General features: G+C 43.8%; 1 protein-coding gene across 13 annotated transcripts in view; it reads right to left on the bottom strand.

The window, feature by feature from the left end:
* Positions 1 to 27,358, bottom strand: part of BRSK2 (BR serine/threonine kinase 2) — a 307,128-nt gene that overhangs the window by 103,279 nt on the left and 176,491 nt on the right. For all 13 annotated transcript variants that reach the window (XM_039728379.1, XM_039728383.1, XM_039728381.1 and 10 more), the window contains exon 3: positions 2,235 to 2,320. In XM_039728379.1, the coding sequence (XP_039584313.1) occupies positions 2,235 to 2,320 (86 nt within the window). The remainder of the gene's footprint in view (positions 1 to 2,234; positions 2,321 to 27,358) is intronic.

Genomic DNA, 27,358 nt, shown 5'->3' on the forward strand with positions numbered 1-27,358 from the left:
ACAGCACAAAGCAGACTTAGTGATTGTTAAAGGCTAAATGGCCACTGGCAAAGCACGCTTTGGAGCTCAAGTTTTGTAGAAGCCAGGATATCCAGACATAGCTTAAAGATATGGGATGCTTTCCTTTTCAAGGTGATTTTCATCATGAAGATGTTTTCCTGCCAATAAATGCAGCATTTTCTTTTAATAATAAAGTAACACCATTCCCACTCCTCTGAGCACCAGATATTTTTCACAAGGAGCGAAACAGCACCCAGATCTTATGGGGTAAAGAAGGAAAGCTGAGCTTCTGGCTTCACAGGCATTCAGAGCAAGAAGAAAGCTTCAGCACCTCTACTGTCCATCCCCTCATGGCCTTTCTTCTGCATGTATTCATACATTGTCACCACTGCCACCATCAGCTGTTTCCTCTATTTGTGCAGGAGTGTGTACTTGTGTGTGTATACCCAGGGTTACACAACACAGAAACCAACATCACAAAGAAGATCATTCCCTCTCTTTTAATCAAAAAAGGGGTCTCGTGCCCCCTTTCACCTGAACACAGAAAAAATATCCTCTGCCTCTCTTTTCGGGATTAAAGGAGAACCTATTCCTGTAAAGCCTGATTCCCTTTGCTGCCTGTCTGCACACAGAGCAGATCTGGGCCTCTGTCTCCTCTGTGGCAAACAGGGCTTCATGGAGCCATGACCATTTGTGCCACCGAGGACAGAGCATTCAGCATGCAGCTCTGAAAACACCTGAGCCAGCCTCCACCCAGTGCCTGCACGAGCTCTTCTGGCAACTGCGCTCCACCACGGATGGCAGGCTCTGCCCCAGAGGAGGAGGGGGAAGCCAAAGGAAATTACTGCCTGCTCTACTAAGCTGACCCTTAGGCAGAGAGGCCTCGCTTCTCAGAGTAGGAATTCATTGCTACAGTATCAAGACTGGATGAATAGTCCATGAGGGACTTTACCTCCATTTAACACGCTTTCTTTGGATAAACAGTCATTCCTTTCTTGTGTTAAGACACTAAAAAGAGGTCACCAGTGGATGTTGGCTTTTAAAAACTGTTTAATATTTTTAACCACTCTCTTCTACCTGTAATAATCTGTTAAAAAGCTGGAAATAGCTGAGTTCCCTACTGTCACCCTTTTCTATTTGGAGAACATTGTTTTTTGTCCTGTTGTGCCATGATTAATGTGGCCTGTTTGTCTGACAACATATACAATGTATTTAGTGCCCTAAATCAATCTAAAGTGATTGTCTGTGGACAACATCCCTGTCTGGCACTGGTAATGATCTGGAGGAAAAAAAAAAAAAAAAAAACTTACCAAAAAAAGCTTTGCTACATAACTGTCACTGCAGAACCATCATTGGCCCTTAAAACCAAAATCTGTTGCTGATGGGACAAATTTAAAACACCTTTAGTGAGAGTTGAGGGTTTCAATGAAAACTGTTAGACAAAGGAGATTATCCAAATTACCCACTCTTACTCTGTTACAGCTTTGAGTCAAAATGGTTCCAGATCTTACTGCTACAAACATTCCTTCTCTCTTGCTGTTTTAGAGAAAACACTGGCATGTCCTCTTTCCTCTATTTTAAGTAAGAAAAGAAACAGTAAAGAAAAAGGCTCACTCCAGAAAAGATATTGAGGTGCTGGAGAATGTCCAAGGAAGGACAATGAAGGGTCTAGGGCACAAGTCCTGCGAGGAGGGGCTGGAGGAGTTGGTATGTTTGGCCTGGAGAACAGCAGACTCAGGGGGGATCTCACCACTCTCCACAACTTGCTGAATGGAGGCTGAAGCCAGGTGGGGGTCAGTTCCCTGTCCCAGTTAAAAAGTGACAGGATGAGAGGAAATGGCCTTAAATCACACTAGGAAATGTTTGAATTGGATATTAGGAACAATTTCTTTACTGAAAGGGTGGTCAGGCTGTCTAGGGAAGTAGTGGAATCATCATTCCTGGAAGTGATTCAAAAACATGTGTATGTGGCACTTGGGGGCATGATTTAGCGGTGAATATGGTGGCAGTAAGTTAATGGCTGGACAATGATAACATTTCCTTAATGATTCTGTGATTCTATGGAAGTGCAGAAAAGAACATGAGAAAAGCCAAATACCAGACACCAGCAGAGGGTGAAAACATACCAGTTCCATTCTTTCAGAAACGTTACCAAGTTCCAAACCCCTGATCTCTCTCCCTCCCTTCTTCCCCCTTCCCTTCCCCTTCTTCTGGCAAATGCCAGTAATACCTACAAATATTTTTTATTTTCGTAAACATCATGCAGCTTTAAAACATGGGGATGTTCTATCAACTTCAGGATGGCTATTTCCCGCTCCACCTGGAAGAAACAAAAAGAGAAGATTAGAAGCTTGGTCTTAGAATACATTAGGTATTGTCACACATTTTCTTTCCATTTATCCATTTTCTACTCCTCCTCATATGCAGAGGATACGGAAAATTGTAACAATGTATCTTATTTAGCACTTACATAATTCAAGAAAAATTCAATTTATTCAGCCTCAGCACTCCCTGCCCTGCAGAACCGAAAACCAGCAAAATTTCAAGGTTGAAAGAAAAGTCCCAAATCTACCAAAGAAAATTAGCTGTGGGAGTTACATGAGCATTCAAGGATGCTTCTACCTCACAATCCAAACCCAGTGACATATTCTCAAAGTACAGAATCTCTAAGATGTCACGTAGGGCTCTCCTGACCTCCCACAGCCACAGGTGTGGCTGCTCTACAAAATGCACACGCAATTAATATTAGAAAATCCCCATCCTGAAGAACTTGCCATGCATGTGGGGGAGAAGACATACAGCAGTGTGATTTTACAGCTCCAGAACTGAGGCGCAGAAAGGCAAAGAAATATAAGAAGTGACATAAGAAGCACAAGGCAGCACAAGAAATTAAACCGGATTACTGGAGATGCAGTGTTCAGAGCCTTAAGCACAAGACTGAGCTTTCCCTCAATTCCCAGGCTGCCCAAGTGTGGCTACTTCCAAGAGCATGTATTCAGTGCTGAGTTAACAAGTTGTGACTAAGTCCCTGTAATTAGTGCAAGCCCTGTTCTCACCCAAAATTCCTATCAGGACCACTAAGGGTATTCATTAGAGTTGGAGTCAGTGCAGTTCCTCAGCTGTTAGCAGAATTGCTCTGCTGCTCAAAACCACACTGTAACTGCTCTGATTTGACCTAGGCTAAGTTGAAAGGAGTTAGCAATGTGGAGACTCTGGGTATGTGAAATAAACTCTGCAACAAGATGCACTGAAAGCATTGCACAGTCGGGCATGCCAAATTTCAAAGAATCCACAAAGGCAGGAAAAAGACCTAAAGAAGCAAACAAGGACAACCAGGTAGGATTTTTTCCAGGCTTTAAATAACTGATTGTCCCAGAGCTGCTATACTGACAAACAAACCATGAACAAACTACAAAACCATCCCTTAATGTCTCCCCTGCAGAGATCAGATGAGTAATTAGGAACTTGCCCCTGTACACCTTTAGTTCTTGATGTCCTTTAACTTCCTGAGAGAACATCCTCTGCTAAGCCTGAACACAGACAACTTTACCTGAATGCCAGTAAGATCCTCTGCAGGAAATTAGAAAGTGGTAGTTTGCAGCACCTTGCAGAGGAGGATTTCCCAGCACATTGGTTATCACCCCAGATCTCTTCCTCTGCAGCATCACATAAAAACAGCAAAAGCAACTTTTGCACTCCATCATCCTTAGCCTTCCTCACATACCAGGATGGAAGAAAGTATATTTGTACATGTGCCAATCTCAGTCTTTCAAAGACACTTATTCCTCTCTTTGCAGAGTCAAAAGTCATCTGAGAGATTCTACTTCCACACTTGGGATCTCTGAAAATAGCTCCTTCAGTTTAACTGCACATGCAGTTAAACATGTATGTACACAGTTCAGCAGTGCCAGAACTGCCAGGAATTCAGTGATACACAGTGCTTGATGGTGACAGGTCTGTGGGTGTTAACTTACTCATGACCAGCACTCTGATGAAAGCCACTTATACAAACAGGAAACAAAAGCTGGGTGGATTTCAATGGTTCAGCTACTTCACCCCAGACCCAAGGGGTAGCTAGTTTATTCCATTTTTGCCTCCTCTTCAAAAAGACCCGTTACTCTTCTGTCTTACAAGATATGGACTGATACTTGCAGAGGGCTTGTTCAATCCTATAATTGATAAAAGTTGGATTTGCTTCAAAAATGAGGAAAAACAAAACAGAAGAAGCACCCACTCTCACGACACTCTCCCAGTAGTACTGAGATTCACCATCAGCAACATGTACTGCAGCTGCTCAGAAACTGCAACTCCAATGAAGCTCCTTTTGGATGGGGAAGTGTGACCAGTGCACTAGCTATGACAAGGACAATCCAACCCCAGTATTCCTATGAAAAATAAAACTCCCTGCAGATGGGCTGTGTAACTGCATTGGTGTTTCACTTCAGAGAAACCTCTCAGTTGGTTCAGTGGCAATGTAAGTTCAGATCAAGTGAGTGATGGATGGCAGCATCCAGTCAGGGTCCAGCTTGGTTACTGTCCTAAAGCATGAGAAGAGACAGTGACTTGTAGCTACCACTTGGCAGGAGGGAATTCAGCTACAGCATTGTGTGGCCTATGTTTGGTAACAGACAATCAGAATAGAAAGGCAATATCTACTTATGACTTGCAGATTTACTCTAGGAACCAACTGAAAAGAATCAACCCAAGTTGCTTTTCTTTCACCATAGGTGTAAAAGGTTCTGTGTATATTTTTAAATTCGTGGGAACTAAATCCTATATATTTTTATTTTTAAATTCGTGGGAACTAAATCCTAAGGGGGAATACAATTTTGTATATTTTTAAATTCGTGGGAACTAAATCCTAAGGGGGAATACAATTTTGGAGGTCTCAATTTCAAGCCAGGTATGTAGAGAGCATCTGTCTTGATGTGCCTGGCAGCATTTGACTGCAGTGTGTTCAGCTTGGTGGTGGGTTGTCTGTACCAGTCAGCTTTCCACAGTCTGCTACCTCTTCTATCTGTAAACCAAGGACAAAACTGATCTACTTGTCTCAAGCAGGATGTTTTATGAAGGAAAAGTGTCATTACTGTACTTCTCGCAGCCCAGGACTCTGCTCCACGTCAAGGCACAAGACACTAATGGTTGTATTACTTTAGGATCTAGAGATTCCCAGTTCTCTGCACAGCAGTCTGATAAAGCTCATCCTCAGAAAATCTTACAGCAGTGTCCTGCCTCTTCTTTTAAAGCAAGAGTTCAGAGAAATATGCAACAGACCACCTTCTCAGAATTACTGCTGCAACCAGTACTGATGGGTGACTCCCCTGGATCCTGTTAATTTTTTATATGCCTACAAAGAAGGCAGTAATTGATACAGGCTGGACACAGACTGTAGATCTCAATAGCGATGTCACTGATGCACGGCTCAGGAGGACCTAGGAGCCATCATGTCACTAGGAAAGGAGAGGTATCTGAACTCATTGGCAAAATAAGAGAGGCCTGAAATAGCATGCTGCTCTGCCCTCTTCCCCAGAGCTTTGCCAGCCCCTGGCATGCCATTTTTTGCGCAGCCCTGTGTTTGCAAGCCATGGAATGCTGTCCAGCTCCGAGCTGGCAAGGACAGGGGAGAGGAGAAACCCTGCAGGGGTGTTTGCTTTAATGCACATGCAATTATCAGAAAGCAGGGCAAGCTCAGAATAGCCTGTCTAGGGAGGCTCAGAGCCTGTGATAAACAGGAAACATGGAGAAACATTTGCCTAACGGTGAAAAGAGAAAAGAATAAAGCAAAGCTTTTCTGTTACACGAATGCTGGGTCACATTACAGAATCCCAACTAAAGCCAGGGTTGCCTCATGCCATGGTGGGCTACTGACTGTGCCTTGAAACTGGGAGAAACAGCTGTGAAAGGCTGTGCAGGGCAAAAGGAGACGCACTGGTAATGTGTAGCTGTGCAGGTGCCATGCAGGTGCCAATCAGAGGTTCTAAAATCTGTGCAGGAGGTTGATTTGACAGGATGCTCCAGTGATTCAGCTAATGACAAAGTGCAAGACGGGGGCAATGTGACCATAGAGGAATCATGCAATAGTTTGCATCCCTCTCCTCCATCTCTACTTCACTGTCATTCTCCCCCAGAGGAAATCACATCTCTCTGATTTAAACCCATCTTATCAGCAAATTTGCACTGGCAACAAATGCTCTGCTGTCTTGCCTTTTGAATCAGGCACACAGGGTGTCAATTCACTTGGAAGGCAAGGAGGGCAGGTCAAGGGAGCCTGATAGTCTGTCTCAGTGTAGAAGGAAAGTTTCCCCTTCTCTTGCATTCATTAGCTCAGTAACTATTGGGTCACTCATGACCCATCTGCTCCTTGAAAAATGCAGCTCACAGCTGTCTCATATTACCAGGCTGTATTTTATCTACCAAACCTGTGCAAACACTTTGCAATAACCATTGCTAGCAGTTTCTCAAAGTACACCTACATGCAAAAAGCTGGGGGACAGCAGATTTCTTGGAAGCTTTGAAGCTCACCAGCAGCACACCAGAAAGCCTTCTCTTTCTCCACTAGCATCAGTAGCTCCCATATAGCTCAAAACACTGGCTTGAGAAGGAATTCCAGAGGTGCTGAAATGGTGAAAGGCAGCAAGCCCTGCAGGATGCAAACATATTATGCTGTTTTCCCTGCTCACAGAGAAAATGGTGCAGGGAGGGAAGGTGTGGTAGGTTTTCTTGTGAAAATCAAGCTCTCTCTAATGCTGACCCTACATTGAGGTAACTAATGAAATAGTTTTCAGAACTCATGGCTGTCCCTCAATTACGAGAAACTCATCCAGGACACGACCTTTTCTGAATTCAGAATTCTCTACACTCACAATGAACTTCAAAGGATGCAGAGATCTGGCTGCTTATCCTTCTCCTCAGGCTAGAACTCAGGTTGGAAGCCTTGGAAAGCACCTACTTTCTCTAATGTCTGGCCTGCTGTGCAGCAATTTGCATTTCCATGATGAGGGCATAGAAAGCAGAGTAAATCACTCTGGTATTTCACCAAGTTGAAGTGGCAAAACCAAAGGCATCTCATAGGAAGAAACTAATATTAGGTTCTCTGAAAGTCTGTGTTCCTGTCAGAGCAGAAATACCTGGGGTTTTATAAATTTGGTACTTATGCTTTCATGTTATGTGGGACTGAAAGTTAAAAATGGTGAAAATGGCTGGCTTTGGTGAAGACTGTCTAGGTCACCTGTTCACTTTTGCCCATAATGACAGAAATAGGCTACTCCTGAAATCGGAAGAGAGCATCATTAAAGCATAAATGGCTTTATACAACAAGCAACTGCAGGCCCATTATGCCCTGTAGGGTCATCACTGCTGCGATGGGACAGCATTCCTCCAAACAGATGAAGCCATTACCAGATCTAAGCAATACCAAAACATCTAATGCATTATATCAGTTTCATCCACAATTTCTATGGGAGCCTAAACAGAGTTCTATGGGAGCCTAAATAGAGTTGAAGTGGAAAAAATATCAGGGTTTAAGTGATTAAACTATCTTCCTCTGCAGCTCTGAATTTAGCAGATTTTTTGCTTAAAATGGCCTTTCATTACCTTTATCCAAAACTTATTCAGTAGTCTATTATGAATGCAAATGGAGGACCATGAAAGTTGTGGATCTGTGGGGAGTATTTCTTGTTGCTATCATAGCCATTAACCTCACATTTCTGGATATACTGAGCCAGATTCAAAATGTATTGAAGTCAACAAAAGACATCAATTGACTTAAGTGGGATTTGAATCAGACCTTCTAATGATCATTAAGTGGTATCTGGAAGAAATCTTCTATTACACAATTTCAACTAATTAAATGTTTTAACATGAATTCAGGTTTTCTGTTAAGTACTAGTAATTACAAGAAGATTTTACAAAAAGTAGATAAATGAGGGAGAAAACTAGACTTAGATCTCCATAGAATCAGACAGCTAGACAATGCTCTACAAAATACTTACAACAAACAGGCAAAATTACTGGAAAGCTGAGCAATTCCTCATTTTACTGAGGGCTCTGTTATGGGCTTATTCCACTACAATTCTTGTTTGCATGTGCGCTTCTCAAAGCTATTTCCTCATAAATGAAAATGAAAATAGGTATGTGTGAGAAGCAAGTGAGATGCATATTTGATTTTAAAATTTGCATGTGCAGACTTCTATACCATGAAGCTTTAGGAGGGAAATTTACTTTCCACAAACTAGTATTATACCAAAAATGTCAGCTTCTGCTTGTCTTTTTCCATAGTCCCTTCAAAACTGCAACTCTAAAAGCTCCAGTGAATTTCAAACTTTAGCATAAAGTCTGGGAGTATGAAGTTGCCTGGACGGATGCTGCATTAATTTTCTTGGAAATCCTTTCTGCTGTTGCCAATGCACCTCCACAAGAGATCCATGGCCTGGCCTGACACATAGATTCCAAGGTCTTGAAGGGACAGATCCTACAAGGTTATCCAGCCATGGAAAATCCTACCCAGGAACGTCACAGTTTAACTCTGTAGTTAACACCTGCCGTGCTCCTCAGGGCTCCTTGCCATCAGCTCCCAAGTAAATCTGGCACTTTGACTTATCTGCAGCGTATGCTGCTTTAAGGAGCATCAGGGCTTCATGCAAGAGACACTGATGGGAGCTGACAAGGAGTGGATTTATTCATTCAGCACTTGAGATTATCTGCTGCCCGGTGGTACACAGCTAACGAGTGACTGACACACAAGTCTGTGCCAGCAGTCAGCAGAATGGGTCCCTTTCACTGGAAGGCAAAGAGCCTCCCTGTGCCTCCTGTCACCTTCAGTGAGTGCCACATCCTGGCTGCCATCGCCGAGCAGTGCAGGACACAGGACACAAACCTGCAGCCACTCTACAAGAGAAATAAACTGATCTTTCACTTGCCTTTTTTTTCCCTCCTTATCCTGGTCTTTAATGTTAATGTACACAGTGCTTTCTATAACTCGTGTACATCCATCCTGGCATTTATGAGAAACCTGCCACCCCCACACAGCAGCCACAGCAAAGTGTGTGTGAACACTGGCAACCACTGCTCCAAAGCAGCACACTCAGTCCCTGTCGTGTGTGCAGCCCTCCTTGCCATGCCACATCTACAGAGCTCACCCCAAATGTAGAGCTGTAAGTCCACTCCCCCTAGCAAGGCACAGAACCAAATAATCACAGAATAACCTGAGTTGGAATGCACCCCCAAGGATCATAAAGTCCAACTCCAGGCTCTGCACAGGACACCCCAAGAGTCACACCATGTCCCTGAGAGCACTGTCCAAATGCTTCTTGAACTTTGTCAGGCTTGGTGCTGTGAGCACTTCCCTGGGGAGCCTGTATACAAATGGGTGCTGGGCTCATTTCAGGGGTGTATGTGGCCTGTGCAGGAAAGGAGTGAAATTTGTAAGTAATTTTCTCCTAGCAGAAGTTACTTCTGAAGAGAGGAGGTGCAGCCCTGAACATTTAATGCCTTGTGGGCTGCTATGCTAAGCTACAGAGAAACAGTCACCCCCCACAGAGAAATAAGCTGTAAAATTAAGGGTATGGAGAGCTCAGCTTCAAATAATGCAGGTGCAGAACTTCTTGTATTATTTGAGATATCGCAGATTTAACATGGCAATACCAAACACAGCACTGGAATGCTGGAGCAATGCTGGAGCCAAAGAGTGTGTGGAGAATGTAGAAGATGCTGAATCCCATTAAGGAAATATGGACAAGCACAAAGAAGTCAGTACAGCACAGCACAGCACAATGTTCTGCCAAAAATATAGTGCAGAGCTTCTGAGAGCATTGGTTGAGGATATGATAAGGCAGAGGGGTTCCCAAGAGCACCTAGGAATGGGACTGAGACAGTGAAGTGATGCTGACTGTACCATGGATTGGATCCTTGAGGGAGTCCGCCATCAATAGAAAGAGAAATTTAAAAGCACAGTTTTGGAAAAGCTTCAAAGGATGATTTCTCTACCATTTCCTATGTGTTTCAGCTAGCCTCTTACTCCCTCTTCCTCTTTTTCTCCATTAGTCACACTGGTCTTGTTTAGCTCTTTGGCATTGTCTTACACAAATGCCCTTTACATTTTCTGTAATACTTTTCCAGAAGCAATCAATGGGATGGCTGCTATTTCCTTCTCTTTATCTTTCCTTAATGGCCTTCTCTGGTTCCCTAAGAAGAAATAAGGCAGGTTACAAATGCTCCAGGAGAGGGCAGAACAGCTGGAGCCCTGCAGAGACTGGAGGCAGAATGTCAGACTCCATCTCTGCCTTGCCTTTCTCCACAAGCTTAACAACAACATTGAGTTCAAAGAGCAGAAAACAGATAATATGATTTTTGTTATTCTGCTATATTCTCCTGTCATTCACTTCTGGTTGCCCCTTAACTCTTTAGACAGAGATTTATTTGTATAAGTATTTGTCTATTAGGATCTTGTTTCAGCTGAATTAGTAAACTTAGTGAGATGCTAACAGCTGATGTCTAGAAGGGATTCTCCAGCCCAGTAGTCCCTCACAGCTGGCAGTGACAGAAGCAGAGTCTGAACCAACCCACAGCTTACCCCTTTGTTTCCAAAACATGATGTTGAAGCACAATTGCACCTCCCAGAGGGACACAATCCCAGACAAACAGCAGCATGGACTTCATCCAGGAACTGTGAAGAGGCCAAGGGCAACACATATTCACAGAGTTCATGTTTGCACTTTGCTTTGCAATTAAGAGGGAGCCTTGAGGGGAGGCTGGCAGCTGCAGGCAGAGGCACCAACAGCTGAATTCCTGCCAAAGTGTGGAGCCAGTGGCTGGCTACTCAGGGAGGCCAAGCAGCCCTCTAGCCCAGTTCTTCTGCCCCAGCAGAAGAATGCCAATGGTTTCTACCCCCTGCAGCATAAACAGCAGCTCCTGCCTCATGTGCACCAGCTCTGCATTGGTACCTCCATGTCCATTCTTTCTTAGGGACACCCAAGAACTGACTGATCCCAAGAGCTACTTATTTTTTTCTGTGGTAAGAAATCAGTCTGCTTTGTCCATAATTCTGCCCCCAGTGTGTCTCTCTAGTGACATGGCCATATCTGGTGTGTCTCTGTAACAACACGAACCAGCGCTTCAGTTCCAGCCATCCCTGCCCACTGATCTGGATGTGGGATTTTAACTTTTTCATAGAAACCCACCTCAACCACAAGCATGTTTTTTCATATCTTGCAAAACTGGGCTGAACAGCATGGGAAATCAGCAGCAATCTCTTAATATCTTTATTTCTGGGCTACCTGTTTGGATGTAGCCAACAGCACATGAGCTCAAAACCTGTTCTCTCAGCTCTGGTAACTCACACAACAAAATTTGTGGCCTCAGCCTCAGCTCCAGGTCAGGGGTAAACTACTGGTGGACAGTTAAGCGTCTGTCATAAAACTTTCCCCTCCCTCACCTACTGCACCTCAGTTTGGAGACAAGGCACAAGTTTTCACAATGATGCTAACCCTGACACAACAGCTTTGTCCATGATGCCTGTCACTTCTTCCATCACATCAGGGATACAGCAAAGACAGCGGCACTGTCTGGGAGTTTTCCACTGGGCTTCAATCTTCAAAAGAATTACTAATAAGGCAGGAATTGAAGAACAAAGCAAGAGGCAGAAAGAGAGAGGAGAAGAGGAAATAAAATTGCCTATTTTGCCTCAGTCTTGACACTGCCTGTGCTCACTCCCTGCCTCTCCTAAGGTTCAGCCTACAACAGAAGACATTACAGCAGGGCTTGTACTCCCCTCAGTGAAGACAACATCTTCCTCTGTTTTGTACAAGCAACAGAAGCTGCAGAAAATTAGTCCATTGCTGCCATCAGCAACCAGGATCTCTCACAGCTGGGAGTTAAGAGATCAAAGACAGCAACGAAGGAACATTTTGTTTCTCAGTTATTTTATCTCTGCTCTTCTCATATCCTTCTCATCACACACCAGTCCCTTATTGCTGGAGGTGCTGATGACATCTTGCAGACTATCAACATCAATATCAGGATCAAGAATCCTCTTGGCAAGCAAGGTTTACAAACAATATTGTAAAGATAGTTTCTCGAGCATCTCAAAACAAGCAAGGGGGATAAGCTCAGTCATTCCTGCTCCTCATTGTCTGAACCTACTTAGGAAATGAGGACTTAGGACACCTCTGGCCATATCCAGCATATACTCTGGCACAGAATACAATAATTTTTCACATCTTCATTATGTTTTCCAATACATTATTCAGTCAGGTCATACTTTCAGAAGTACTTGGCATTGGCCTATCTCCTTATATCAAAGTTCCTGGGACTCTTACTACTAATTGAGACCAGAGCCAGCCAGTAATGATTGGCAAATTCCATCTTTAAGTTTTAGGTCTCTAGAGATGGGTCTTGTAATATGAGTGCTGCCTTTCTATTTATGAGCCTATGCCTCAGACATTATTTCTCAGATGTTGCAGTATTTCAGAGCTGTTCTGAATTGTAATGGCAAATTCTTCAGCTTCACCATACTAAGACACAGCCAAACATATTCCCTATCCTAAAACAGGTTCTTTTTTCCACACACTGACAATCACTTCTGCAGTACGGTCTTGAATTACCTGTGTCACTCCAAAACAACCTATACTGTTATGAGAAGTGTTGTACTGCAGTGCAGATGCACCCACCAACACAGCATTGTTGCACAGAGATCAGAGAGAGCAATGAAATTAAGGCATTTTTAATTTGAGAAGGTGGTATTTTTATTATTTCTGAAGAAGTTGTGGCTGTGTATCTTCAAAATAGTCAACTCAGGTGCCATTATTTGAGTGTCTTCCCATTCCTTTGTATCTGTCCTGTGTATCACATCTAACACAGAATTCACAGCTATTTGGCTTTTGATGAAGAGCAAAGATAGGATGCAACACTTTGGTAAGTCAGGGGACAACACATCGCTAAAGAAAGTGCTAATGACTCAAAAATTACATAGCTAAAGCAACGGGAAAGTTCCAACTTCAGCAAATTAGTTTAGCAAATTAGCTTAATTCTCTGAGGACAATAGACTTGAATGGACTTGCTTATTCCTGAAAGTGGCGGAGAATGCATTCTTAAAAAAAGATGAGAATTGGAAAACTGGGATTCACTTAAATCATACCACCTTAGGCCTGTACACCTTGGGATGCTTTGGCACACAAACAGGAATCCTGCTTTCACAATCCAATTCAAACTCCCTTGCACTTGCCAAATACTTAAATATATATATGTGCAGATTGAAAAGTGCTCACAAACATTTTGCTGAGAAAATGGCAGGCTAAATTTGAAACCAACAATATTTGAAATAGACAGCTGGGCTAGATGTAACCCCCTGCCACCCCAACTTTTCAGTGTTTTGTTCAAGAGATCACATTCATCAGTCAGCTGAACCTTGTTCCCAGATGTCCAGAATATGTGAAAAACAACCTGTGAATGGGGGAGTTTTCCAGTACTCACCCTTATGGTCACAACAGAGTTTTGGAATGAAAAGGAAAAGGATGCTGTTCATGTCATCCTCTCTCTACAGAAAGGAAAACCAATTACCTCTCTTTATAGGGGACATAATTAGCTCCCTTCTTTCCAATGGAGAAAGCCTTTTCTCCAAGCTTATACTGCCTCCCACACAAACACAGGACAGACAAAAAAGCAACCAAAATCCTGCTGAGGCAGATGCCATGCTGAGGAAACACAGCAGTAACCTCAGATATGAGGAAACAGCGCCTGTGCTGTGAGGTTCACGTGTTGAATCCTGGCTTATGCAAACATATTTGTGAGGAAAGTAGCACAGAGATGCTCTCCTTGCACCATACAGAACTCGGAGCATCAGCAGTTGGTAAGGAATGGTGGTGATTTTAGGAGGCCATCCCTCTTCCCTGCAGAGATCTACACATAACTGTTAAACAATTTTCCCCTTCCTTAGTAACAGTCTTACTCCATGCCAAGTGGACAACTTGAGGGTCATCCACAGTTTTGTCCTGTCCTCTGGTATTAGTCTGCTGCCCACATGTTCATGTATTTAGAGGAGGGAAATGTTACACATCCAAACTGGGAGCCTGTTCTTTATTTCAGATTGCATTCCTTATGCTACCAGAGAAGCCACATAAAAACAACCACATTCTGTGAAATCCTAGAGACTGTGAGAACCCTTTTTTTTTACTATTCCTCCTCTGGTTTTGCATTCTTGTCCTTGCTAACGTTTCCAAACGGTTTCCACATTGTTAACCGCTTTTTTCCTAAGGCAAGAGTGATTTTCCTGGCAATTTTCCACACATTTTCCATGTTCCCTTCAGGATGGCTGGGGACTTGGAACTTGTAGAAAATGTTTTACTTCCATTTCAAGAAAATGTTTGAAGTGCATGCTTAGTCTACACCATGAATGTATAGCAAAAAAAAAAGCAATAGAAGACAGAGAAGTGATGAAAGAAAGTAAGGAAAAAAAATCACCTTGCAAGTTCTAGCAAACCTATTGGAGAGTAACTCATTTAGTTAGAAATGGTGGCCAATGTGAATGTTTTTGCTGGCCAACCAGGAAGTGGGGATAGCCTTTACTTCTGACCCATTAAACATGCATTTTGCAAAGCTACTTTTTTGATGAGATTCCTTTGGACATGTCTTCATTTACTGTCATTCCTCTTCCTTCTACGGGAACAGTGACCTGTTTGAGAGACCTGAGATGTCTCCACAGGGTATAATTTAGCACTCTCCAGGCTTGCCAAGATCCCTGGAGCTCTCTTGTGTCTCTCTGATCCCTTATCTTGCTCATGATCTGCAAAGGATCAGTCATGTAAAGCCCACAGGAGAGGAGGCTGCTGCCTGCCTACTGAAGGCCCGAGTTTGTCAGCTCTACCTTCAAACAAATGAGCAAAGCTTCACTTACAGAAAATACAGAGAAAACTCTGATACACTCTTATTAAGGAAATATGAAGCAGTTCTTTATATCTGATATAAGCAAAAGATAAAAAAAATCAAACAGCCCTCCCTCAAAAGTGTTCTGAATATTCTCAAATAAGGCAATGCTCATTGGAGAGAGAAAGAAAATGTGTAGTACATAGCTGTGTCCTCTCTTTGATCTTAACTGTAATGGCCATTCCTCATGCTTTTCCACGACAAGTGTGGATATTCCTCAGGAATCCAAATGGGAGTCAGCACTTTAATGGGAACACTGCTTTAGGAGTGATCTCCTTTAGACCTGAGGATCCACCTGAACACCCATTTTGCAGCAAGTTTCCTTCTGGGAAACCTTCCTTCCTTCTCTTGATTTTACAAGAGAACCCAGGACCTCAGAGGTGACACAGGACTGCAAGAATCTGCAGAGGGTTTGCATGAATGAATGAGTTTGAATTTCAAATGTAGGCCAGAAGCAGCCCGCCCAGCCTAATTTTTTCTCCCTCGCACTGTTTAGTCAACCAAAAGGATTTTCAGATGACCTGAGGGGATTGTCTTCATGGGTGACTGTGCATTTTACCAGAAGTCCTATTTGGCAGAATAGCTTTTATTGTAAGCATTTTGGTTCTGTTGCTCCTGCCACGTGCTGCTTTTCTTGGCCTTCTGGCAGTCTCCAAATCCTGTGTGAACTTCCCTTTCCCCAGCATGCCAGGGATCCAGCAGATGCACAAACTACATAGTTGAACAATCACTTTATGCCTCAAGCAGTGCCAGACAGTTCCTTGTGCAGCTCAGGAGGGCATATACTGCTGCTCTGCTACAGAAAACCAGGGTGCCCTTCTAGAAACACCTTGCTTTTGGTTGAAATGCCACCTGCATTTTACAGGAGTGATCCTGAACCAGCAAAATTAATCTGGCAAGGGGTCTGAATAGGATTTGTATTTTATTTTTAACCAAGGCTGGAGAATTTCCTTCTTTCCTTTTTCCCTTCCCCTTGTGACACCTCTTTATTAAAAGTTGCTTTCCCCAAAACCTAATACCAAGGGGTCAAGCTGTTTCTCGAGTCCTTTGCTCACCTAACAGTATGGGGGTGTGAGATAAGTCCTTGTTGAAGCCACCAGTGATTAAAACATCATCATCACGAGGAGCAGCTGCCTTCTGTGCAGCCAGCTCTGTGAGCCACCCCCAGTCCTCTCTCTGCCACGCTGGAGAAGCCCACCTCTCCCTGGGGGATCCCCACAGCCACTCTGCCCTGAGCTCTGCTCCTCTCATCCAGCCTGCCCGCTCATTAATCATCTGGGATGGGACTGCAGCCACAGCTGCAGACACCTAAAGACTGAGGATGTTGTCTCCTCCTCGCCACACAGGGCTGTTCTCCCTTCCCTGACTGCTTTCAAAGAGAAACACAGTGGCTGTGGCTGGCTCTGGGTTAGACTGGCGTTCCAGCAGAGGCACAGCATGAAAAGGTATGCCTGCAAGAAACCTCCCACTCAAAAGGCCACTGAAATTCCTGCAGAGCTGGACTAAAGACTCTGTGCCAGTTTCCTACCCAGGTATGTCAGGGACACATGTAAGTACCAGATGTTGGATGAAGCACAACTGCTATTCCCCTTCAGTCCCTGGAGTGTAAAATCATGGTAATCAAAACAGAAGTCAGAGCATTTATGAGGCTCCTCTATCTGTCCCTTAGAGACAGGTGACTTTACTGCCTTTAATGCAGCAGAGAGACTTGAGAAAGCTGGCTGTGCCCTTCAAACGACTGACAAATGTAACTGGCTGGCAAAACACACTATGCAATACTGAAGGGAAAGTCCTCTTACAGTAACAGCTTTTCCAAACCAGAGATCAGCCACGAGCCAGAGCAGGACTGCCAAGCATTTCCAAAATGTAAGGCACAATCCCATTTTTCAACTTACCAACAGAAAAACGAGGGAGCTGCACAAGACCTGATGTGCTGGTGCAAAGCAGATGCAGTGATGCCAGAGTTTCTGTCCCCTCTGCAGCACTGGCTGAGCACAAACAACAACCCCTTCACTGTCACAGATGACCCCTTACAATGTGGTTATTTTGTCCTGCAGGACAAATAGCAGGAATCCAGAGAGAAATTAAGAAAAAACTTAAGAAGAAGGAGAAGGAAAAAGAAGAATAACTGCTTTCCACAGACCCCCAGGGCAGCTTTGATGCCCTTGGGGCACTTCTACCTTCACACAGGACTTGGCCAGTACAACAGTTCCACTTAAACCCAGTGAGAGAGGATTTAATGTTTCTTTAATGGTGACTTCCACTTTTCTTTCCCTTCAGTGACACTCCTTCCTGCTCCCTGTCCCCTCCCAGCCCTCAACAGCTCTGGGAGTGGCCAGGTAGTCTATTCAGCAATGATCACCATCCTTTTCGCATTTTGTTCCTTTGTCCTTTCCAAGCAAATTATCTTCGGGATCCTGGAACAAGCCGTCACTTCAGAGCACTGTCACTATCACATGGACAGCAGCCTCAGGACCTGCAGGACACATGTGAGCAGCAGGCTGTGTTAGGAAGCATCAGCACTGAACACCTCACTGGCACATCTTCCTTACCAGGGACTGCTGCCAGTCACTGTAAAGCCACCTCCTGGTGCTAAGGTAACCTGGATCAGGCCCCTGATACCTGGGAACACCCTTTTCATTCCGAAGAAAAATATTCTTCAAACTGGAGCACAGGGATTTCCTTAGAAATTAGAATTAAGGAACTTTCAGTCTATTCTTAAAGGAGCTTTTCTTTTCCCCCCAAGAAAAATATTCTTCAAACTGGAGGCACAGGGATTTCCTTACATTAGAATTAAGGAACTTTCAGTCTATTCTTAAAGGAGCTTTTCTTTTCCCCCCCAAAATGCAACCATTATAATTTTTTTTTTAATCACCATTGAGAAACACTAAAAAGCTTTCTGTAATACTTCTTATGGTTAGTATTTCCTTCCTGCTGAGAATTCACATTCTATCAGTGGAAGCTTCACCAGATGCTGACAACTTCCCCTATCAGGAATGCCCCTGAGGAAGGATGTTTCCCCTGTGGCTGCTCTCCTGTAGGAAGCAGCAGCAAGTAATGCCCAAAATTTCAAAAGGTCCTGAGAACTGAGGTTCTCTGCAATCTGTCCGTGGGGACAAATTTTCAGTTGTTGAACTACCCACAGTTAAGATATTAAGAAAAATCCCCTTTCCAGTGAGGGACAATATAAAAATTGGATTTCCAAGTTTTTTAGACTTTGTAGTGGAAATAATTGTAATGAAAATCTGGTCTAAGAATGGAAGCTGAGCCCGTCTGAAAGGTCCATGCCTATGCCTAAATTTTGGAGGTGATAAAAGGCTGCATCAGGGTTCCACTAAAGGCAGGAGTAGTCAGTCTCATTACAGCAAATATTTTCTACACATTTCTGAAGAAAAGAACTCCAAATACAGGACACATCAATACTCTTTGGCATAAATACACCTCTAAACCAGAGAGAATACGAAAATGAAAGAAGAAGTGCAATATTTTCTATGGCATACATATATGTAGTTCCAAACTGGAATTTGAATAACATGTGCATCCAAACTCACCTTTGGCATACCTCCAAACAAAATCATAACCACCTAAGCCCTGGAGGTTTCATGGGGTGGGGTTAGAGTTGGAATGATTATCTGAAGTGACATCCAAAGAAAGCCATAAAGCTGTCTAAGGGTCTGCTGACTTCATCTGGATTCACTGGATCTGCTAAGACTCTGGCAAATGCCATCATCAATATTGGCTTGCTCTGACAGGATATACAAGGGAGGCTGTGAGGTTGAGGTACTGATTTGTGATTCAGACTCTAGCTTCACTTTCTGATTTTCTTAATAGCTTCTTCTGCCCTGCATGGGCTACTTAATCTATCTGTGTCATAGTTCAGTATCCAGAGAAGGCAGACACTCGGATATTGGATTTTACCCACATTTTCCTGCCTTTTTACATGCACTGCCTGTTTAGATACAAATGCTTCAGGTCAGAGGTGGTCCCTTGTTCTGTCTTTAAACACAGCGATGGTGTCTGGTATGCCAGGACACGTGCTAAGACACACCCTCTAACAAATGAAGAAATGACATTTCAAATGTCACCACTAACTCAACTTAGAGCCTGCAGAGAACAAAGCAGTGGTGGGTAAAATCTGCAATATGTCACATGGAGCAAAATACAAGTACAAAGCATGCTGCCACGGCTCAGCACCTGATTGTGGTTAGTGCTGGGGCTCTTCTCTACTGTCCTGGCTCCATGCACGGCATCAGGAGTCAGCAGGTAATTCAGATGTGCTCACGTAAGTCAGGAGAAAGCAGAGGCACTGCACACCTTCCGAGCACAGGCAAATACAGTGCCTCGAAAGCAGGGAGGGAGGGCAGACAGCATTACAGGTGGACTAGAAATAACAGAGCAAGCTTCATGCTGAAAAGCAGGGAATCTTTGTCATGACAACAGAGAGAGCAGTTAAACTATAGAAACATGCACAGGGAACAGAAAGACAGGAAGTATGCTGGCAGCACTGCAGCAGTGAATGATGGTTTATTTTTAACAACAGTTTCTAAAACAGGAGCTGGTGATTTTGTTTGTTTGTCACTTTTTATTTCATCCAATTCTCTAGATGGATACTAGATCTTTTTGCAAGATTTTTTTTTTTATTTATTATGGTTTCTCCTTGAAGCAGAGACTGAAAATGCTGTGATAAGTAGACTGAAAGGTTCACTTCATTTCAGCTGCAGTTTCCCTAAGTGCTTCTGTGTCCCCTGCTGAACTGCTGTTTTGTAATGCAGTGGAGGTAGAGCACGCTTTGGGGATATTCCACTGCTCTCCTCTTGCCTCCACCACACACAAAAGAACCATTTTCTCTCTCCTCCCTTCACTCTTCCTTTCCCGTAAGGGGACAAGAGTGACCAAGACAGAAAGGTGTACTGTCACCTTCCACCCACTAAAACCTTGCAAATCTAAAGCATTAACTAAGCACTTTAGTGCCTTGCTCCTGCCCCATGTCCTTCAAGGTGTGTGAACACAGCTTGCTCTGCAGACTAACAAGGCACACAGCAACGCTCCACAGTGGGGACTAATGTCGGGGCACCAGAGGATCCAGAGCTGCAGCTCAGTGGTCTGAGGAACAAGCTCTGCCACTTCATAATGGGCAGTGAGCATAGAGGGCAAGTGTGACTAGGCAGGAGAAACCAGGCTATCCAGGGAATTGTGCAAGTGCTGGGCTTTGCAGTCTGTCATAGGGGTGAGTCAGATTCTGAATTGCTGTGCTGCTATCTTAGTTACAGCAGATTCAGCTGGTCAGGTAGAGTGTGCTTTTAGGAGGCTAATATGAGCAAGCATATTGAGGCTCTGGGACTTTTCCAGCCTTCAGAGCTGTTCTGTCTATCCTAAAAGGAAGACGCACTTGTGAAACGCAAATGCACAGCAGGATCTGGAATGCCAGTCTCCTTTGGAGTTTTCTGGGATGCTGTCTAATACAAGACTTTGAACTGTTTGGCAGATCAATGGAGCAGTTTATTCTTCTGTGGTGTTTTCAGAGAGCACTGGATCAGAACCTGTGAGGCTCTCGGACTCTCACTGCCACACCTGAAAACTCTAAGCTGGTCTTTCTGTGTGGAGGGGAGGTGAAGACAGACACAGCTCTTCTCCTTGGTAGCTCTATGGACCTGCAGTGCTGACAGTGACAGCAGCTTGTGGTTGTCAGCTAACACAGAACCACCACAGCAGTCTGCCAAGAGAAGACCTAAGGTGTCATTTTTAGGGTTCGTTTATTCTGATTGGAACTGTACTCCAGTCCCTTGGGATGTGACCCTTTTCATGGAGTTTTCTGGAGGGAGTGAAGGAGCAGAGGTGAGATTCTTAGCCGAGACATCAGAGCCAAGCTGTTCTCTGAAACACCCTTTGTTGCCGTCTCTTCGCAAGCCTGCAGCCTCCGCTCCCTCCTCCCCTTCCCAAAAATAAAGCTCCATGATGTAAAAACATTCCTTTGGGGCTGGAGGTGGAAAAACTAGGACACCACAGTTCAGAAAACGCTCAGCACTGCATGAAATATTCACTATCAACCAAAACAGGTTTACCCGGAGGAGGGTATGATGAAGAGGGAACAGGGAATCAATTTCACTGTCCTATGGTTTGTTATTCTGGCTGCTTCTTCTACTCTCCAAATAAGCTGAGCTTTTTGGAAGCTTCTGTCTGACCCAATTCCCATTCCCTCACTTTTCAGTCTGCGTATGCCTCCTGCTTTTTGTGCAAATAAACACTCATCCTAAAGGCATCTTTGCCCAATCCTAAATGCTCCTGCTCTCCTGAACAGGGCTAATAATGTAACAATTTATCAGAGAGAGAGCCAGGGAGTGCATGTGCAGCTGGGGCATCCATCAGCTGAGCACTTTGAAGTGGGAACTGAGGAGTGCCCCAGCCCCTGTGAAAGGGCCTTCCCCTTTCCCTTCACAGAGCCACCTTCTCTGCTCTTCAAACACTGCACATCATCATTGCATCACTGGGAATCAAAATACTTCTCTCTGCAACTATTGTTTGTTCTGGGGTTTGCCCAATGCAAATGACAGGAATAAACCTGGAAAATACGGAAAGCAGGAGAAAGGGCTTTGGTGATCTACCACGCTCATGTGTTTGCATTCTGCCTTCTGCAGGTACAGGTCTCAGTGCGGCCCCAGCCTGAAGCAGCATCAGCTGTGGGAGTCTGGGTCCAGGCACACAGGGAGTTCAGCCTCATCACCAAAGACACAGCATTCCTCATCACCAAAGCCTCATGACCAAAGACACTCACAGAAATAATGAGGTGTTCAGACCTCATTTCCCAGTGCAGTGGGAAAGGGAGATCAGTACAGGTGATGGGAAGGATGACATCAACTAAATCTGTGGTTCCCTGTAGGTATTCTGGGTTGGGAAATCAAGGCAAAACCAAAATGCCCAGGCAGAGCTGCAATGGAGGAAGATTATAAAATTCCGAGACTCTTATAATGACAACACATATGCAAAATCACATCTTTAGTTTTTCCAATGAGCTCTCATAGAGAATGGGGCTTGTACACTAAGCCCAGCTCCCATACACTGACACCTGAAAAAAAACCAACTACAAATGGAAGCTAATCTGCAATTAATTCATTTTCCATTCAACCAAACCCCAAACACATTTTATGAAACTTTAAATGCTCTAAAGGGCATTTTGCTAATGGTGAAGAGCATGTGCACCCAATACTTGGTCCGCTTGAGGTGAGGGTCTGTATTGTTCTACCAAGCCAGGGAAAACCAGAGAAATTAATCTTCTTGATACATGGTTCCTTCTCCACCCTCACAGCTGGAGCTACTTGGCTCACTGGGATATCCCAGGCCATCCCTCTGAGACCTCTAAACAGGTACAACAGGACTCAAGTCATGGCCAAAAAATGCCACATGCAGCCTGGATGTGTGAAGTTGGTCCCATATTTGCAAATGTTATACAAAAGGTAGGATTTATTCACTCAGATGAGTTTGGTCTTATAATTCAATTCTATGTGCTGGTAAAAAAAAATATTTTTTTTTACATTTATCAATTATAATTTCATTGTTCACATTCTGTTAAGACCCCACTTAACATCATGCCTTTGTTCTGATACCTGTAAGTACAAACCAGACAGTTCCAGCCTTACTGAGACTGGGAAGGAAGTTAAGAATGGAGCTTAGAACAAGGATCTGGCTAGTCCAGAGGTTTCCCAACAGATGCTGGTAGCTATTGCTTATGGAAACACACTGACAAACAGAGCAACTAAGGAGTGAGTCTTCCCTAGTGCATCTACCTCTCTCACCTTCTGGCAAGCAGTGAGGATCACTTGACCTGGAATGTCTGTCCAAAAGCTCTCTAACTCTTGAACCTACACACGCTTTAGGATTCCCATTATTCTGTAGTTTCACTATGTGCTTTTTGTTCATTTTATCCCCCACTAAAACAATCACGTAATTACTTCCCAGTCATTCTGGCAGATCTCTCACTTCTTAAAACCAATGTTCTCATGATGGGCCTATGGTCAACGGTAGCCAGGACAAGGGCTCAGATTTCAGAGTATTTGGGAAAAGAAATGAAGGCTACCTTCCAGTACCATTTTCAGTCTATTTTTCACCACAGGAAATAGCTCTGTTCAAGAATTCCACTCACTAAAAGCAGCAGTGTTTTCTGTTCTGTTCAGTGAAACTACACTATAAATGACTGTATATGTTTGTCTTTCTTTTTTTCTCTGTAAGGACAAATAACTCTTTTCCTATTCATTAATAAGAAATTCCTACATGATAATGTGCTAGCTCTCTTCACTAATGCTTTTCTAGAGAAGTAACCATTGGGAAAAAAAAAGAATCGGTAATCACTGGCAGATTACAAAAGGACCAAATAGATGGACAGGTAAATGTCATGTCATGATAGAGGAAGTGGCCTGGTGAAGAAAAGTGAGTTCATATTTATACCAGTGAATTAAGCTGGTAAATATTTATTACTTCAGATGTTTGGCAATAAAGAATTAGTTATTTTTACTACTTGCTGCTTATGTTTGCTTTCAGGAATAAACCTGTTCTTTATGATATGAAAATCTGCTCTTCCTTTAACTGAGACAAACGAAAACAATACTGGGGTGCTTCATTTGCCAAAGGTCAGTTCCCTGCTGAGCCCCCCGAGGGCTGCAGCGGGAGGTGCCCTCGGTGCCAGCATCAAGGGCCACCACAGGGCTGAACAGCAGCAGTGTATTCGAGGAACTGCACACCTCTGCTCTGCAGACAGATCTCTTCAGACCAGACTCCTCACCAGGGGATGGTGTGTTTGTTCTTCATACAATGTCAGGAATATGAAGAAGTCACATGGCCACTGTTCCATTCAAAATTCAAGTCTCTGCTAAACAAGCAAAGCCCTGCTACCTGCGTGAACCAGGTTGGTTCTGCTGGCTTCTGCAAGAAAAACCAACAGTGCTCCCAGGGGTTTACAAATTGCTTAAAGAGACACTGTCTAATTCCTACGTACTCTGCAGAGCTTATTAAAATCCTCCAGGAGACAGCCACAAGCACAATTAGAGCTGGTTCCAGTAGCACACAGCTGCATCCTGTGATAAGCAGGGGATTGAGCGCATGGCAACACAATTTGACTCAGCCAAAACGGCTATCGGGGGGACTGATCATCACTACCTTCCCTTCTGACATGCTGTCACTGTGCTGGCAGCAGCAAACTTCATAGGGAATAAGCACACCTGGGACACAGCAGAATTTGGCAGGCACCTGGAACTCAGCAGATGTCAGGTGTTTTATATAGCATGCATTTTCCCTGGAAAGTCAGTCCATTTGGATAAACGCTCACTGATGCAAATGGAGACACCAACCCTGCTCTCTTCCACCTGCTAGCTGCATTATTTGGGAAAGCTTGGCCACCATTTATTTATTTATGAGGAAAGCTCTTTGAGAGAGGATGTACCCCCCTTTTGTCCTCAAGCAGGAGTCATCCCTGCATGTCCCCCAGGGACATCTGGTGGTTTGCCTTCATCCACTAACAGCAGACACGAAGGCCAAGCTGACCTGACGAGCTCAGATTCAGGGCTCTATGATATTTCATCAGCCAAAATGCCCCAAAAGCTATTGGGCCCTTGTGTGCAAGAGTTTGGGGTTTCTGGGGCATAAACAAGAGGGAAGGTGAGGAAAAGCAAAGTCAGTTTCATTCTTAGGGAAGGTTTCAGTGGATGGATGAAGTTTTATTTAACATACACCAGCCACACCATGCCTATGTCTCCTAGTCATTGGGCCATGTGCTATCTTGTGATAAGGTAATTATCCATGCAAGGAAGAACACATTAAATGTGAATAATGGCAGCCTATTGCTGACTGATTTCTTTCACATGAAAAAGGGGATGATATGTCTGGCATTACCTAATAATATTTTAAGCAATACCTAAAAAAGATCTGATGTGCAAGCCTTGGGGTTTTGCTTGCTCTTTACCTTTGGGTTAGGCACTCATGGTCCCCTAAAACTGGAAATGATAATGCTTGATTTGCAGGACTGTGATACAATTTCATTCACAAACTCTTTGTGGGTTTCTGGTGGAGATTCATTCACAATTTCTTTCAAGGACCGTGAAGCTCTTTAGTGAAAACCAGCACTCACTCAGGGTGGTACAGGGGACAGGTATTACATGAGGGACAAGACCTGGTGCCTTTTTCTGTCATCTAGCTTTCATGTGATGCCAGGTACATCACTTCACTTGCTCTGTCCTTTCACTGACTATTGAGATTATTAAGTTTTGGAGTAATGATTTCCTATTTTTATCTGTACAATACCCCATTCACGCTTCAGCCAAGTCTATGCAAAATAACAAATAATAATTTCCAAGACTATTTGTACCCTGTGTAATTCTGCTAATGTGTTTGAGGTAGAAAATATACTAGATTAGTAAAATGTCAGTCAGAAGTACAGAAAGCCTGCCCCTCTGCAGCTGCCCAAGGAGAGCTCTGGAGATAAATAGCTCAGCTATTTCTAACTGGCACATATTGTTCTATGGGATTATTAATGCCTGCTGCAAACTTGGCTTCCAGTGGGTGCCTTCTCTGGGATCAGTGGGTGTTCACAAAGCTTTTCCTTTGCAGAAGGTGTTAACAGCACTGCTTACAAGCAATATCCCCAGTGTCTTTATTATCATGGGGATTTCTGCAGATGGCACACAGTGGTGACTGTTAGTAATTTATAACCATTCCTTGCTCTTCTTCCTTCTTTTTCCTCTATGCAATCTCTTCCTACCATTGACCACCTCTTGCTTTATCCATAGCAGACAACCTGCAAGAAGCCTTGGCAAAGGAGTGTGAGTCCAAATAGGATGGGCAGAACACCTCAGACATGTGCACAGCTCAGGGGCAAGTGACAGCACAGCCTGAAGTCAAATGCATCAGCCCTGGGTTAGATGAACTGGCAGCCAGCCACCAAGACAAAGTGCCTGCCTCCAAATTCAGCAATGTCACGAGGAGGGAAGGACAGTGGGGGTGGCACAAGCTGGTGAACACATGCAGGTGAACCAAATTGGGCAGGCAAAAAAAAGATGACAAGGAAGACACATACTAAACATATTTCACTACTGCAGGCTCTGTCCTACTGACCTTGGCCAATGATTAATGTTACTTTAGAACACATTCACATTTGCTCTTAATATGAATCCCTCTGGACTGTAACTGGGAAAAATGCCACTCAGGCTGCATTGGGGAACCTGGGAGGTGGGGGATGAATTTTTACTGCCTTTTAAATAATTTTGTTTATGCCTGAATTTCATGCTGTGAAACTTTTTCTCTCGGGACCAGGTATCACACCTCCCTGCTGTACAAACAAATGGCACATTCGAGGCGGTCATGAGGCTCGAAGAAAGTGGAGGAAAACGTGGGTGGAGAGAGGAACTGTTCAAACATGACAGATCTTTTCTTACCTATTATTCTTCCTGACAGGTTAAAATACATCTGCCAAGCTATTTTCAAGATACAAAGAGCCCTAATCTTAGTTTACTAGAAAAATTAGCATGGTGTGACTTGTCAGGAGATCCAGGACCTCAATGAGAGGAGTGGGAAGGACTGAGGTAGGCTGGTACAGGACAGCCTAGAGCTACAGAACGAACTTAGAGAGAGGTTCCTGACCCAGTCTGACTCAAGGCCACAGGAGAAGCTCTTTGAAGCCAATTTGTGAATGTCCAGACTAGTGTGTTTAGCTTTTGCTAAATCACAAGCTAACCAAATCTGCCAGAATATTTCAAAGGAAATAGAAGCCACTGGGTCTGAAACTTCCTTTCAGTTTACTTTTCTTCCTGATACTTACTTTTACACATCTACAGTTGTAGTATCTAATCCCTTCCCCTTCTTTCCTTTCTTCCTGTTTTTACTTCACAGTTACAGGTAAATCACAGAGAATTTTCTGCTGAATTCTGCCCATTATATCCTAATGAGCATCCATCCATATATCCATTCATCTCCTAATCTCCCAGTATTTCAGCCAAATCTGTGATGCCCCAGATAGGGAATACCAGATCTTTAAAGAATACAGCAGGAAAAAGCAGTTTGAGCTCAGCAGCTATTCAGTAAACTCCAGTCACAGCTGGTCACTACCTCCCACATAAACGTGGCATGTTCCTGGCCTGAGTCAAAATCCGAGTGTGCTTCTCCTGCTCCTGAGGGAGCAGGACCATCATTTTCTGTCACCATTCTCTACGTGCACCTGGGCACTAGCTATTTACACCAGTTGGCACTTCCAGTCATCCAAATACTTCACATAATTCATAAGCCTAAAGCAGTAAACACCCACCTTCCTGCCATTTATATCTTTCCCCAGGAGAACTCAGCTCAGAGACAGCATTAAGGTTTCTGCTTTTTACCCAATTTTCCAGCTGGGTTAACTGAGGCATGCTGAGGTCAAGTGGCTCGCCCAAGGCCAGCAGTCAGCTGCTCAGCCATCCCTGCATCC

The sequence above is a fragment of the Passer montanus genome, unplaced genomic scaffold, assembly GCF_014805655.1.
Source record: "Passer montanus isolate IOZ18808 unplaced genomic scaffold, ASM1480565v1 scaffold65, whole genome shotgun sequence".
Taxonomy (NCBI): domain Eukaryota; kingdom Metazoa; phylum Chordata; class Aves; order Passeriformes; family Passeridae; genus Passer; species Passer montanus.